Source organism: Amphiura filiformis, chromosome 3, assembly GCF_039555335.1.
Source record: "Amphiura filiformis chromosome 3, Afil_fr2py, whole genome shotgun sequence".
Lineage (NCBI taxonomy): Eukaryota > Metazoa > Echinodermata > Ophiuroidea > Amphilepidida > Amphiuridae > Amphiura > Amphiura filiformis.
Window position 1 is genome coordinate 49,547,920 of NC_092630.1, and position 16,314 is coordinate 49,564,233.

The 16,314-nt window shown below is 37.8% G+C and overlaps 1 protein-coding gene across 1 annotated transcript in view; it reads left to right on the forward strand.

Annotated features, from left to right (window-relative positions):
• The first annotated feature begins 7,887 nt into the window (after positions 1-7,887).
• LOC140147301 (uncharacterized) overlaps positions 7,888-16,314 on the forward strand; it is a 91,008-nt gene continuing 82,581 nt past the window's right edge. Inside the window, exon 1 of the mRNA XM_072169080.1 lies at positions 7,888-9,056. Within this exon, the coding sequence (XP_072025181.1) occupies positions 8,229-9,056 (828 nt within the window). The 5' untranslated portion in view covers positions 7,888-8,228. The remainder of the gene's footprint in view (positions 9,057-16,314) is intronic.

A 16,314-nucleotide genomic window follows, 5' to 3' on the forward strand; every position in this document is an offset into this window, starting at 1 on the left:
GGTAAAAAGCATGTGTAGTTTGTTCTAATATCAGAGTTATATGGGTCAAGAAAGGCCCCATCTTCGTTGATATATTTGGAGTTGTACATATCTACGAGTGTGTTATGTACATGTTGAGCTTTATCATGCATTTGGAGGGGGGGGGGTGGTTTGATGACTATATCGTGGATGTTATAGAGTTTATTGTAAAGAGCATTTCTTTCTTTTGTTGCAAGATTTGGTTGTGGTCACGTGAATCTTAGATGACAAATTTCACTTTTGGTTTTCAGAGTCTAATGGTACCCATTTTGATTTGAGTCTGAAAGGAGCAATTTTGTTTTTGTTTTTAGGCAACGAAAAAAGAAAACCCTGTTCTACGGGCCCGACCGACCCAGAGTTTGAACAAATTGGGAAATTTTTTTACCTGTACAAATGAATGTCGACCCAAATTTCAGAAATTTCAGGAACAAAAGTTTTTATTTGTATTTTCTCAAATTGCAAATTATTTACAAATTTTGGTGATTTTTTGGGTCATTTAAAAAAGAAAAGAAAAAAAAAGGCCGACAGACCGTAGAACAGTGTATCTTTTTTTCGTCACCTTATTGTGCATGATAGAAGATACTCTCATTTTTCTTGTAACATTGGTGTGTGACGATGTGTGTTCGCACAATTTGCAAACCTTAAATGGTCTAGATAATATAATGCGAGCTATGCAAATTACATAGGCTTATGATAAAATGCCACTTTCGTATGATTATGCACATAATTATTATACAAGCCAAAGATCATCATTTATGGGTCATTTCTGTTCTTAGTCTCCGGCATTATGTTGGCAAACAGTCCCTTCTTCTCCTTCAGTCTCCATCTCCTTCCTTTGTCTTACTGATTCCTTCTCTTTTCCTTCCTGTCTATTCTTCTCCCTTTTCATCCACCTTATTCTCCTCCTACATCATCTCATTTTTTTCCTTTTCATCTTTTTATGTACATCTAGGCCTATGTATACGGGGCCAAATGGGATATGGCCTAAGTGGGACATGGCCTAAGTGGGACATGGCCCTAGTGGGACATGGCCTAAGTGGGACATGGACCTAGTGGGACATGGCCCTAGTGGGACATGGACCTAGTGGGACATGGCCCTAGTGGGACATGGCCATAGTGGGACATGGCCCTAGTGGGACATGGACCTAGTGGGACATGGCCCTAGTGGGACATGGCCCTAGTGGGACATGGCCCTAGTGGGACATGGCCCTAGTGGGACATGGACTAAGTGGGACATGGACCAAGTGGGACATGGACCAAGTGGGACATGGCCCTAGTGGGACATGGACCAAGTGGGACATGGCCCTCGTGGGATTGGCCGAAGTGGGATTGGACCAAATGGGATTGGACCAAGTGGGAACTGGACCAAGTGGGAATGGACCAAGTGGGATTGGACCAAATGGGATTGGACGAAGTGGGATTGGACCAAATGGGATTGGACCAAGTGGGAATAATCCATCATAAGCTCCAATTCCACAGGAGAGATGTTATTAAGTTCATAAATATTGTATGGAGTAACTGAATATATCTCTTTAACATTTTGGATCGAAGATTTTATTGTTTCAATATATTCAGCCTCTTCCAGTAAAGAATTATTTAATTTCCAAGAACCTTTTCCATGTTTAAAACCACCGCAGTTTAAATCAAGAACAATCAAAGAGTGATCTGTTCTGTAACCAGGCAGAATATCAGAATTATTTATTATATTCAGCATTTCTGAAGAGCACAGAAAAAAATCAAGTCTGGCTTGCCAAAGTCGATTTTTGATAAATAAAAATATATATGTTATTAATCATGATGAACGCATTCAGTTGAACCTGAAATTATACTGATGTTTCATTACATCTAAATAAAAGTTTATATTATTAGTGACGTTAAAAGTGCATGTATAGGCTTTATATACATGTATTATTGAATGCAAAATTTCTTAAGGGGTCTGGAATGAGCGTTTTGAGCGTTTCGACAGTATTTTTTGTGGGACATAAGAGCACATCAGACATATCGAATTGCATTCTGAATACGAAGAATGTCTTTCTGATATCAAATAATTTTCATTTTTGAAATTACGATATAATACAAATTTTATGACAAATTACTAAAATTTGATATTTTTCACATTTTTGATATATAACAGTCCTCGAAGTAAATTTTATAAATCTGATGATATATTCTTAAAAGCTCTTAAAGTGTATGTAGCTGGGAGGAAAAGCCGACGATCAATTGAAAATTTGGACCTTTCATATTGAAGATATGGATTTTTTCCCCAAAAAGACCTAATTTTTTTGGGTGTTTTGGGGGAAAATCCATATCTTCAATACGAAAGGTCAAATTTTCAATTGATCGTCGGCTTTTCATCCCACCTACATACACTTTAAGTACATATTATCAGATTTATAAAGTTTACTTCGAGTACTGATCAAAAATATCAATTTTTAATCATTTGCCATAAGATGTGTATTACATTGCGAATTTCAAAAAATCAAAATTATTTGATATCAGAAGGACAATTCGATATGTCTGATGTGCTCTAATGTCCCACAATAAATGGGCTATTCCAGAAAATAGATGCACACCCCCTATATAGAGTTCGGATATCCGGACTTTTTGTCCAGTCGTGACTGTTGGAAATCCAGACTTTTAAAGTACCCAAAGGCAATAAAAACTGACAGAAAAATACAGTAACCAAAGTTCTTGATATCTGATCCAGAAATTGCACTTACTTTGTGTACGTTTCAGCAACACTGTTGCCTTTGTCAACACTTGATGATGAGTGATTCCTACTGGCAACCGACGCTAGATGTATCTCCAGCGTAGGTCTTGGTGTTGCCAGTTGATTTTCCATCTGGGGATTTTCTTGAACCCAGTTCTAGAAACAAAAATGTGTGAGAGTTGATACTGTCCGTCGTCTCTGTTCATGGTGGTGCCCCTCCTCTTTTCTAATTTCTATAGCCTCCTTTATCCAGCGTGTGAATCGTTCTTGTTCCGTGCCTATGATCTCAGCGTCCCCCCCCCATCCAATGACATGGTTCTTGTCGACTACATGATCTGTGATTGCAGACTTGTTTACCGTTGTGAGGGACTCTTTTCTACCGGCTCTGGTGGTAACTGTGCTGTTAACCTTCTCCACTTCTTTCCTGTGTTCATCAAGACGTGTACCAAATTTTCTGCCAGTTTCCCCTATGTACGAAAGGTCACAGTTCAAACAGGGGATCTTGTAAACTGCTTGGGTCAAGTTGTTAGGATCACGTTTATCTTTCGGGTGGACCAATTCTCTGCGGAGCGTGTTATGTGGCTTCATCGCGGTGGAGACATTGTATTTTTTCATCACTCTTGACACCCTTTCTGTAACGCCTTTCACATAGTGTAGAACGACCATACCACGGCTTCTGGTGCTGTCATCAGTCTTTTTGGCCGATTTCTTTGGCTTCACACTCTCCATCTGGTCTTTGACTTTTTCAGAAGACCACTTATAGGTACCCGCATGTTTGTAGCGCTTCCTGGATTTTCTTTTCTTCCTCAACCTTGTCCACCTCTTCTGTCACGATGGTGTCCTTCCTGTTGTATAATGTGCGGATTACCCCCAGTTTTTGATGTAAAGGATGGTGCGACTGGTAATTGAGGTATTGGTCGGTATGTGTAGGCTTGCGGTAGACCAACAACTTCACCGTTCCATCGTCTCTCTTGGCACAATTAGGGTGTCCAGAAATGGAAGCTGACCTTGCAATTCTTGTTCAAAGGTAAATTTGATGGAACCTGACTTGTCAACTTGGTTGATGTGGTCTGTGAGCTGTTGAACAATATCTCTTTGAATAACTTCAAGGATGTCGTCGACATATCGGAGCCATAGCTTTGGTCTACAATTAAGTGGGGCAGTAGCGATCGCCTGTTGTTCTAAGGCTTCCATAAAAATGTTGGCCGCTATGGGGCTTACGGGACTGCCCATCGCCGTACCGAAGGCTGACGATATATTTTGCCTTTGAACGTAAAATAGGCGGTGGTCAGTATGAACTTCAGTAGATCTACGACGTACTCACTTGTTATTTTGAACCCTGTATCTCTGTTGTACTCTCTAAGCAAACTTTCTTTCTCCAGTCTATTTCTCACAATCTCTAACACTTGGTCAATTGGCGTGTTGGTAAATAAACTAACCACGTCATGTGAGTTGAGAATATCTTCCTCCTCGATGACCACTTTAGCCAGATCTTCGGCTAACTGCTTGGAGTTCTTGACATGATGTTGGGTATTGCCGACTAAACCACCTAAAATATCCGCCAACCATCTAGATGTAGGCCTACTGTAGCCGATCGTCGCCGTATAATCTACAAAGGGGTATTTGGCTTGTGTAGTATTTTTGGCGTACAATATAGCCTAGGAACATTTTCGGCAGTAGGGTACAGTTGTTTATACTTAGTTTCGGTGATCTTACCTTCCTTCTTTAATTTTGACAACGCAGAAACCAGTTTTCGTTTGTACTTCGCCGTCGGATCAGCTGATAGTTCCTCGTATGTCTTTTCGTCTCCCAGCATGGTATTCACCTTTTCTTCATAATCAGCCTTGTCCAACACTACCGTAGATTTTCCTTTGTCTGCTGGCAGAAAAATAGTTTAAAATCAGAAAACCTCAATATGAGAGCTCATTTTCAACATTTCCGTGATTTTTCCTTCATTTGATTGGATTTCCAAGCTTTTCCCAGTAACATTGGCAACTGGAAATCCAGCCGTTTTCAGAAAGCAAACTTGGAAATCCGGACATTTCTTTGATTGAAAATTTACTCCTCTATTCGCTACTTGCACGGTTCCGCCATTATGCACTATGTGCGGGGAGAGCCTCGAACTGGCAGCATACATGAATGGGAATTGAACTAGTCATAACGTTCTGTGTAAGGTTACATAATTCTTCCTTTCATGTATGCTGCCAGTTCGAGGCTCTCCCCGCACATAGTGCATAATGGCGGAACCGTGCAAGTAGCGAATAGGGGGGTGCACCTATTTTCTGGAATAGCCCAATACTGTCCAAATGGCTCACTTCAATACTGAACAATTCTGATTTTAGAATCTACCAGTTTCAAAAGATCAGATGTGAAAATCTATCAATTGCGCACAAATTAATACAAATCAGAGTTTTATGCTTAGCCATAATGCACAATGGGCAAGTGGACTACGGAGAATTCTAATTTTTAACAAGTTGTCATAAACTTTTATCGCGAATTAAAAAAAAAAATCAAAATTATTTAATAGGTCTATCAGCCTACCGGCATTCCTCGTATTCGGAATGCAATTTGTCTGATGTGCTCCCATGACCCACAAAAATAGGCCTACTGTGCAAACGTAGCTGTTAATTCGATCCCTTATTAATACAAATACAAAATAAGTCTATTGGCCATAGACCCTGAAAACAGGATATGATTATAGGCTACAAAAAAAACATGTTTTACGGGCGGATGCACTTTTCAAGTAGCCTATAGGGTCGGTCGGTCGGGAGTAAGTTTTTTACTTTTTTCTGGACTGACTGACCCTAAAATATCAAAAAAAGTGATCGATAAATAATTTTTCATATATTTTGAAATGTTTTCTCAACGTTTTTTAGTCAAAATCAATGGGCCTACTGAAAAAAAAAGTAAAAAAATAAAATTCTCCCTAAACACAAAAATCTGAGTTGGTCGGGCCCGTCAGTTTTCCGTGGCCTTAGAGAACAAGGAATGGATCATTTTCAAATAATTTTGTGGTATATAAGCTTCCCCGGGATAAGCTTACCCTGGTTTATCCGGGGTTCATACATACACGCTATATAACAGCGCGCGTGATTGGTCGAGAGCCCGAATAAACAGCGTTTATGCCCGGTGTCCCGGATGTGAGATCGCCGGGTACGGAAAATGCATGAAAATTGTGTTTTTAATGATGTTACTTGTAATTTTTGTTATTATTTTGATGAAATAAGAATCACAAGATGTTCTGGTATGTATGAACGGGGTTCATTCATATATTTTCATGACTAAACGGTTGTTTATGCCCTCGGGCCGCAAGCGGCCCCTCGGGCATAAACAACCGTTTAGTCATGAAAATATATGAATGAACCCCTAATTTATCCTCAGAATCTTATATTTATTTTAAAGGAAAGAAAAGGGAACTGTTCAACAAAAACTTCTATAAAAGCTAAACAACGATATAATATTTTTTCCTGTCTCTGAGACTGTAGGCCTATTAGAAGATGAAAACTTTTTGTCCAGGCTACTCCCAGGGGCTACTCACTTCAAGAGGTCAAAATTAAAAAAAAACAAACTTTTTTGGCCCCTGTTCCAATCTGTGTCCACTGTTGAAGTATTTCCGAGAGCCTTCACTATCTATGCTCTAAAGCAGTATAAAAAGGTCCCGGAAAAGTTCATACAATTATATAAAAGTAGGGTGATTCTGAACTATCGAATGTGAATATCTCATATCGCCCATACGCAAAAGGACGTTGCAAAGTTGCGATGGTGAGCTGTGGATGGTGAGTGTGGTGAATTCCCCGGATGAAAGAATGACGAACTATAAATTTCACGCCCTATCTACAATGTAAAATATCCATTAAAGTAGACCCAGAAAAGATCTTGCCAATTTAGACGAAATATTTTGTTGCTCCTGATTAAAATCAAGTCAGTTACAAAATATAATGATTGCAATATTGGCTACCTGAAAATGAAAATTTAACTTTCGAGGGCAGATATATTAATTTTGTACAGTTGGCAAATTATAAAACCGAATCACTTGTTTTGGATAATTGATAAAGTAGACCCGATTAAAATGGGAACTTTTGGAATTTTTTGGTTGTCGTTATTTGAGGGATGAAGTTATTGACACTGGTTGTTAGATGCTCATGTAAAATTCTGAATACATGATAAATGAGAAGAGAGGATAAAAATGCATTTGTACAAATTAATGATTTCATAGTAAATTGTCTATATCAATCCGCAGAAGTGATTCGGTCCTATTTTGCAATCCAAAACAACGAGACAACAGAAATCGGTTGAGAAATGTGAAACAACATGGACGACACTGGCGAATGGTAAAATAAAAGCGAATCGGCCTTAACTCTTTAGTTAGCGCCTTGCTGACTTGGCGCCGCTAATAGGCGTTTGATTTGTGGCAAGAAAAAATCAACCTTCAACAGAACACACCAATATTTTACTGCGTAAGTGGCTTGATTCGGACAAATATTGTCAGAAGAAACCCGGAAGAACAGTCTGCCGGTTCGCATAGGATTTTACATACGCCGAGTTTACACACATGACACACACATTATGAATGGAAGGTGATATCATGCCCTTGCTTTGCCATTATTTGGCTAGCTAGCGCTAGAGAGATTTGTGGCAATTTGTACCTTGTGCTGTACATGTTGTGCCGGAAGAAGGTGACTCACTGTCTACAATTGGTTAATATTAGATTCTATCAACCAATTTTCAGTTTGGAAAAGTATACGATCAAAGAAAGTTTCTCAATCTCATCGCATCGGTGAAACAATTCATACAACGAGAAAGAGGTGCAATCCACGAATGTTCGTCATGTGTGGTACACTTGGAATAAGCTGCCACAGCCATGGTGAATATAGCTACAAAGCAAACATTGTGCCCATTTGCCTAAGCAAAAGTGGCACTTGCTCTTACTTGCTGTTTTATTGTAACTTATAAATCAAATCCTCAATAGGAATTAATTCATCAAGACTCAGAGTGTGACTGACACACACTGAACTGTATTGGTTCAGTGTTTGCAGTCAACAAACACTGTTGTTGTTTTGTACAAACGGCATTTTGCAGTTCTCTGCTTGATCCTCTTATAAAATATGAACAGGAAACCTGACAAGGGTCCACATGCACCAAAACAACAACTAGGTAAAAGGAAGTCATTTCAAATGGAGTGGCATCTACTGAGTCTGAGGAAAGAAATCTTGCATCACCAGACATGCAAGAGGCGTGCTATGGCAGCAAAGGTAAACCAGAGAGTCGGACAGGGAGAACTATTGGGGCAGGGAGTGTACATATTAATGGTCAATCAGCCTCAAATACTTCCACAACACCAAATGTTATCACAGTCAGTCCAAAGGTGACCCACAAGAAAAGCGAGAACATGGTGGGTTCATCCAAGGATTAGGACCATATTACAAGTCACAGCAGAAGGACTAGGCCAAAAAATATAGGCGGTACAGCAGATGCTAGTTTATCCTCAAAGACTAAGGCAATGAGTAAGTCCCATGATACTCATTTGCCCGTAAAGAGAGGTGTGGATAGGAAAGGATTTGAGAAGAAAGTCTTGGAGAAGAAAGGTGCAGAGAAGAAAGATGCACATGTTGACAAGAAAGGTGTGGAAAAGAAACATGCACAACATGGGGAGAAGAAAGATGGACCAGAGAGGAGAAGTACTCCTGGTATGGAGAAGAAAAGTATCCACGGTATGGAGAAGAAGAGTGTGGACAATCAACGGACACCTTCAAAGGAATCAAAGAACTCATCACATGCTATAAAGACAAATGAATCTAGCAACACATCAGATTCAGAAACCCAGACAAATGAAAGAACTTCAAAATTATCTATTGCTATATCACCATCGAAAACCCTGTCACAAACCAAGACAAATGAATCTAGCAACACATCAGATTCAGAAACCCAGACAAATGAAAGAACTACCACATTGTCTCCTACCTTGTCTCCTATATCGCCAACTGGTGGAGGCAAACGAAGATGCAAGTCAGTTACTATCATGGAACCTAGAGTATTTGCAGATGGTGTTGTGCAGCATAATTTACAAGGTGAAGTTGTTTCAATACCACCACTCTTAATGCACAAAAATCCAAGTTTAGAAAGTGGTCATACCCCTGGAAAGGAACATGGAGAAGTACCGGTAACGCCAGAACATGTTAACGAAGACATTGTTGACGTTGCAGTGGATAAATCATCAGATGGCAGATTTTTGAAGTTTGATTATGAGGTCGGCAGAGGATCCTTCAAGACTGTTTATAAGGGACTTGATACTGAAACTGGTGTAGCTGTTGCTTGGTGCGAATTGCAGGTTAGTATTTTAAAGCTAGTATTTGGTTTTGTCTGTGTTTATAGCCCAAAATTTTAAGTACCATTTTGATATATAAAATTGGATCAATTGAGCCCATATTTATTGGTCGAGTTATGAATTTTTAAATATTGGACGAGTCGAGTCCAATATTTTAAAACACATAGCGAGACCAATAAATATTGGGTGTAAAGCATCCAATTTTATCATTATTATGTGTTGGATCCAATATTTTCACACACTTGGATCCATCAAAACATAATAATGAAGAATATTGGTCTCTATACAGTCCAGAGAACTTATCATTTATCTTACATGGTTAGTTCAAATTTTCAACTTCCCCATGCAGGTCTTGGGGTCTTAAAATCTATGAGGCTCTCATAAATTTTCTTAGCATTTAGCCTGTCCTGTCTTAGTTGGATAGATCACATGTATTTAACACCAGTCTGTAATAAAAGTCCTTTCCATCTTTCTTAAATTATTCCATGAGGATGCGGTTGATTACAAATGTTTGATGAAGATTACATTTGTTGCAGTTGCATCTGATCAAAAATCTTCATTTAAAAATTTTAAAATCACCAGAAATTGATTATCGGATCAATTGTAGAACAATAATTTCAGTAAGAAGATGTATCGATAATTTATACCCATCATATTTTGATCTTTTAAAAAATGTCTACCAAATTCTCGTATGCTAACTTAAAAAAAAAGGGAAATATAGGCCTGCTTTGAAATAATTGAGGATTACTAAGTTTAAAGGTTGTTATTCCAGTTCTTTTCAGAGAATGCATCCTTGCTTGACTCCTTTAGGCATTTTAATACAAGCCACAAAACCTTGAAAACCCACAACAAATTTAACAATTGAGAGGAGTGGTCAGGTGTGCACACTTCTTTTAAATGCCAAAAATATGTCATAAAACTGTATAAAAATTAAGAAAAATAAGTAACTTTTTCTGTATTTTATGGTATTTTTTGTGGTTTTACAAAACTCAAGTCAGGTACCGGTACCTCAACTCCTTTATATTTTTTATATAGGCCTACGTGTAATAATGTGAATATTTTTTGTAGTCAGGGCAAAGTATTCTTTGGAGATTTTGGGATGATTTATGTCAAAATAACATGCATTTGGAAGGATGGAAAGTTGAACTTCATACCAGGGTGCCTGATTATTCGAATCCTATTTTAAAGGAAGGTAACCTGATATATTTGGAAAATCAAATTCAAAAATCAAATTCTTTAGAACTTCCATATAACATAAGTAAATTCCACCCGTCATGAAAATTTACAGAAGCACTACATTGATAATGGAACATGAAAAGCAAATTTATGGAAAAAAGTAGGGAAGAAATGGGGGAAGGTAAAAATTAAAGAATTAATTTTGGGTAAAAGAAAGTAATTTCAAAAATGCTCAGTTGGCTATGTAACAAGAAGAGACCTCTAGCTGTAACATGGCTTGATGGACGCTTAGCGCATTACTGCACCCCCCCAACTGAAACCAGTTCTTTTTTAGAAACCATTTTAACCATCCATGGCCAAATTGACTAGAAAAAACTAACACAAACATGCATGCATCATGTATGCTACAAAATGTACATATTAAACATACCATGAGCATGTTAAATCTTGTTTAATTAATATTGTGTGTTAACCAGGTACCGTCACTTCTTTCAAACTTAATGGATATTCATGAGGATTTTATCCACTAAACTATTGATGAAAGAGTTTTTAGGAATGTACATTGTGACTTGTGTGATTTGTAGTGAGACAGTTAAGATTTAATAGATGGGTTAGGGAACAAACCAAAAGATTGATGATGTCCTATTATAACAAAACTATTTTGTTTAAATTAGAGGGAAGGGGTAAAAATACTTGATTACGTTTGTTACAAAACATTGGTCTGAAAAATGTGTCATTATATATTTTTAAGCTTTTAATTTACTACAAAGATTAACTTCTCCATAATTGTAGAGAGTATTCACATAGAACTAGCTCTGTTAGCAGACCGCTACACCCCCACAAGCGAAACAAGCTTGATTAATTTGGAGGGCACTTTGTCAGTTCTACACGATTGGTGTGTTACAACTTCACCCTCTCCCTTATTTACTTCACATTGCCCACCCCTACACATGATCCATTTTGCAGGAACTTGACATAAATCTCAGAAGAATGCCATGGCTACTAGTATGAACAGGTATCCCAAACATTTTGAGACAGTGTGACCAACCAGTATGTCTGTTTTGTGAAGGCTGTAAGATTCTGTAGACACACAACAGGGGGTACAAACTTGAACTAATTTTCTGAAGAATATCCATCTTGGAGAATGCTCTACAAAAAATGTACTCACAGCTACAGGAAGTCATAGACTGGTGTCAATCAATGCCCTTCCAATTTACAGGTGTCAAAAGAAAGGATATCCACTGATATCTCTTTGTGTTTCTCAAGTGTGAGGAAGGAAACTTTCAAATACCGTATTAAATAACGAGTAGGTTTGTTTGTTGAACACCAAAAGCAAAGAATAGCCTGAAATTGTTGGTAAAAAATTTACGATTTCAAAAATCATTACTTGTGAAATTGTTTCTAATCTGAGACAAATTTTACAAGCTATTATTACTTAGAAAAACATAATTTTGTTTCTTCAAAAAGTGGCTCTCCACTTGTTACGGCCCTGTCACTGTGTTTATGGGAAAATACATGAGCTTGGTGAAGTGGGCGAGGGCCAGGGCCAGTGTCCGAAATAAGGAAAATATGGAGGTTATCCCGAGGATAACTAAAGCATGAATTCTGCTTGTCCTCAATACATTTTGGTTGTCCCCAAAATGTGTCATACTTTTGGAGGTAAAATATAGTGGTTGTCCAGGGGATAAGTACATAGCTCAATATGGTTGTCCCCAGTGATTTTTGGACAAGAGGACAAGAGGATAAGTGCTTATGGCAATCATGTCACACACCTTGAATGACTAGATTTTTTTGTCTCTGATCCCATTATTCTTTTATCACAAGTTTTGTTTTTACAAATTTATGGCAAGCCAATATGTGTAACTTTAGATTGCCTATAAAAAATATAGAACTGGGAAAAATTACCTGTTGGCCCATTAAAATAATTTTCTATTTCAATTTTGGTAATGAGCCAGCAACCAGTGACAAAGCAAGTTTTATTGAAATTTTAACATGTATGACATCACAGTTACACACGTATTGCACAACTTATGAACCGATACGTACTTGTATTGTAAGTAAATTGCGTAATTTGAAGTTTGCACTTTGGTCAAATCAATTTCTACACACATTGGGGCTGGAAATGCCGATTGATAACCCCTGAATCCTTTCTAATTTTAGAAACGTTGCCTGACTGCAAGGTGTGTGACCTGTAAAATAGGAAATAATTATTGAATCAACTAATATTGATACAATGACAATTTTTTTGTTTATGGAGATATCTGATCTTGCTAGTTCTTGCTTGCTCCAGAAGTCTAGCTTCGAATTTGCTAACCGATAGCTTCACATGCTGTAGAAATCTAGTAGTAGAAATTGATAAAGCATGACACCGTGGAAAGCAGTGAAAGTTTGGAAGTAAATACTGATCACAATGGCGATCACATCAATCAAAAATGTTAAAAATTGCACTGCAACACAATTTTAGTCTTTTTAGACTGTTCAAAATAGGCAACCTTTGCTTTAAAAGATACAGATGACTTTGTCAAAATAACTACGGTAATACCTGAATGTTGTAGGCCTAAATTCATTGCATATTGTAGATTGTACTGTGGAAAGAATGTAAAAACCTGTTATAAAATTATATAATACCTTCATATTTGTAGTGTTGGGTCATGAACTGTGAATTTGAAAATACAAGGAATGCTTGGTCAGTGTGCAGTTCAGGCCATGCAATCCCAGCATGCAAAAATTATGTTAGTGTGATCTGCAAATCCCACAAAGGAAAGCATTCTTGGCATTGTTTAACTGCCCAATTTACTTTTAATAGCTGTAATTTTCTCAGAGCATTATTTTCTTCTTGTGCCTAGCTTTGTACTTCCAAGGCTCTTTCTGAAAAGTACCAATAATTCCTACCAGGTACAAACAAATGTGTTGCCTGCAAAGATGAAGCCAAAATGACCTCATGTCCAGTGACTCCGTTCAATTTGCTCCATTCAAGTGACAATACAAGTACTACAGTACTGTAAGCTAAAGAAAGATGCCATGATGTTAATTGTTATGATATGAAGTACCGGGGGGTATTCAGTTTTTGACCCAGTGCATTCAAAGGACATGATGACCAGCAAGTACCAATTTTAAGCAAAACTTGCCTGCATTTTCATTGAAAAAAATGAATGGGGTGGGTGTATATTATTAACAATACAAAGACATTGTATTTAGTATTGATAAAATGTCTATAAATTCCAAATTATGACCTGCACCTCTTTGTTTTGTTGCTATTCTTATCAAGTATAATGTTACCTACTTACTACATGTCTGTATGGCAGTAATTTTCCCCTTGCTATACAAGCATTAAGCAGTCATACTTTTTTACAAGGAATCAATATTTTACATTATGACCCTTCAATAAAATTGATCATGTGAAACTGGTAAAAGGGATTTAAGGTCTTAAACATGTTAATGGTAGAAGGTTATTTAGAAAAGTAGCTTTCCTGTGGGCATTGTGACACCAATCTTTACTTCAAGCATAGGCATTTATGTCCTTCCATCTTCTCTAGTCCTTCAAAAACAAGCCTAAGAATACCAAGGACTAAAGTACCCACCATTCAAAATGTCCCAAAGCAGACTTTATAGCTCCATTGAAGGAAAGCCAAATTGATTAATTAAAGCAAATCAACATTTTAACCTTGCTCATGTACAAAAACTAGCGTAGCGTGCATGTATGAAGACTGATCAATGTGGTGGACACTCACACTGGTGGTTGTTTTGTAAGTGATTATTAAAATGTCCATGAAATTTCAGAAAAGTCATGTTATTTCTGCTTGTCACAAACATTTACAAATATGGAACATTACACATGGGGTTAGAACATATACATGTATGTAGGTGTGTTTGTGTGGGAAGGGGGGTGCTACAAGTATGTACTTGCTGAAACATATTTTATGCTAGGCCTACATAAAATACAGTCATGCATATATTTAAAGTTTCAAACAACTGTAGTGTAATGAAAAAAAATCCCAAAACAACAAAACCAAGCACATGCTTAAAATGCACATGAAAAAAATAGCAACTTTCTACAATGTATGTATTTTATACAGTAATGTGAAGTATGAAAATTACATCAGCCAAACTTTTATGATTCACTCCTCAATATCGAATGAAATGTTTTCCAAAAATATGGCAATATTTTGGGTTACATGCTGGAAACTGAGGCTGGAAATATGCAATTTTGGAGGCCAAAAAGCATATCTCAAATATCTCAATTTTTTCAAAATCCATAAATAAATGAGATTTCCCAATTGTCATTTTTTTTTTTTTGGGGAAAAATGTGATTTGTGCTGTTATTTGTACTGTAGCATGCCTTTATTGGCTTTGGAAGATTTTCAACATAGGGGAGGCTGGCCAAACAAAAAAATTTGGTGAGCCATCCAGGAGGTGCTCGAGGGGGCAGGAAATTTGGCGAAAAATAGGTCAAAAACACCCATTTTTATGCCTCCACCGGAGGTATTATGTTTCCTGGTTGTCCGTCCGTCCATCTGTCCGTCCGTCCGTCCGTCCGTCCGAGCTTGCGGGTGCAATATCTCGGAACTGATAAGATGTACAGTGATGCAATTTGGTGGAGGGATGGTCATTGGCGGTCTTCAAATTCCAGTGGGTTTGGTTAGTGGGTCAAGGTCACCCAAGGTCATCTAGGGGTCATCTGAGGTCAAATTAGCAAAAAACGTCGTATGGGCATGTACCTTGGTGGGTACTATAAACATTTAGAACCAAATTTTTTGAGGGTCATTTTGGGGTCATCCGGGGTCACCCAGGGGTCATCTGAGGTCAAATAACTTAAAACTGTCGTATGGGCATGAAACTTGGTGGGTACAGTCAACATTTAGAGTCAAATTTTTGGCTGGTCTTTTGGGGGTCATCCGGGGTCACCCAGGGGTCATCTGAGGTCAAATAACTTAAAACTGTCATATGGGCATGAAACTTGGTGGGTACAGTCAACATTTAGAGTCAAAGTTTTGGACGGTCTTTTTTGGGTCATCAGGGGTCACCCAGGGGTCATCTGAGGTCAAATAACTTAAAACTGTTGTATGGGCATGAAACTGGGTGGATACAGTCAACATTTAGAGTCAAATTTTTGGACGGTCATTTTGGGGTCACCCAGGGGTCATCTGAGGTCAAATAACTTAAAACTGTCGTATGGGCATGAAACTTGGTGGGTACAGTCAACATATAAAGTTAAATTTTTTGGAAGGTCATTTTTGGCCTTACATTCCACTCGGATAGTATCAAAATACTTCCTTGCTTCTGGTACCAAAATCAAACCATTTTGATGAAGACAAAATGGGTCAAGGATCTTTCATTTGTTACACTTTTTCTAAAAACCTACACTGTCATCTAGAGATGGCCAGTTGCTAGTGAAATTGCACCAGTTAAAATGATACGCGTCAAGGTGGAAGCATTGCGGCCGACGCTTTGCGTCGAGAACCGCGCAAGTCGAGAACCGCTCTAGTTTTTTGTTATCTGGTCACAATATCCTTACTTCAGCGGGGGGAACTGATCCCCAGCAAGCCCCCTCCCCCGGTTCCTTAGCCTATACTTTTTATATTCCTATTTATCACTTGGCACACTCCATTTGTACATGTGCTATGTATGTAGCCTGTAATATGAAGCAGATTCTTCTACGTTCACGATCTGTTGATGGAACATGGCCAATGTGAAGAGGATAAAATTACCAATAAGTGAGGAGCTTGTCACATTCATTTCACATGCTCTAACAGTCTAATGCTCATTTTCCCTTGGAGTTTTCTATTTTGTATTAGAAACTAAATCATGAGGAAAATGGAAGAAACTAGTTTTGGTTTGTAAAAGTTACAAATAAATTACAAGTTACAAATAGAAAATGTTTAAAAAAAAGATCAATAGAAAGAGAAGCTGTAGTAAAAGTTCTAAAGAATAGATTGTTGACATTGTAAGGTCAATATTCTAAAGCTTGATTGATTGATTGGTATTTTTAGTTTGTTTGTGTTCATGCACAAGTTTTTTCAGTGGATTTGAAGAACTCCTGAACCTATTTGGAACTCTCTGATCATTCATAGTTATGGTACTTTAA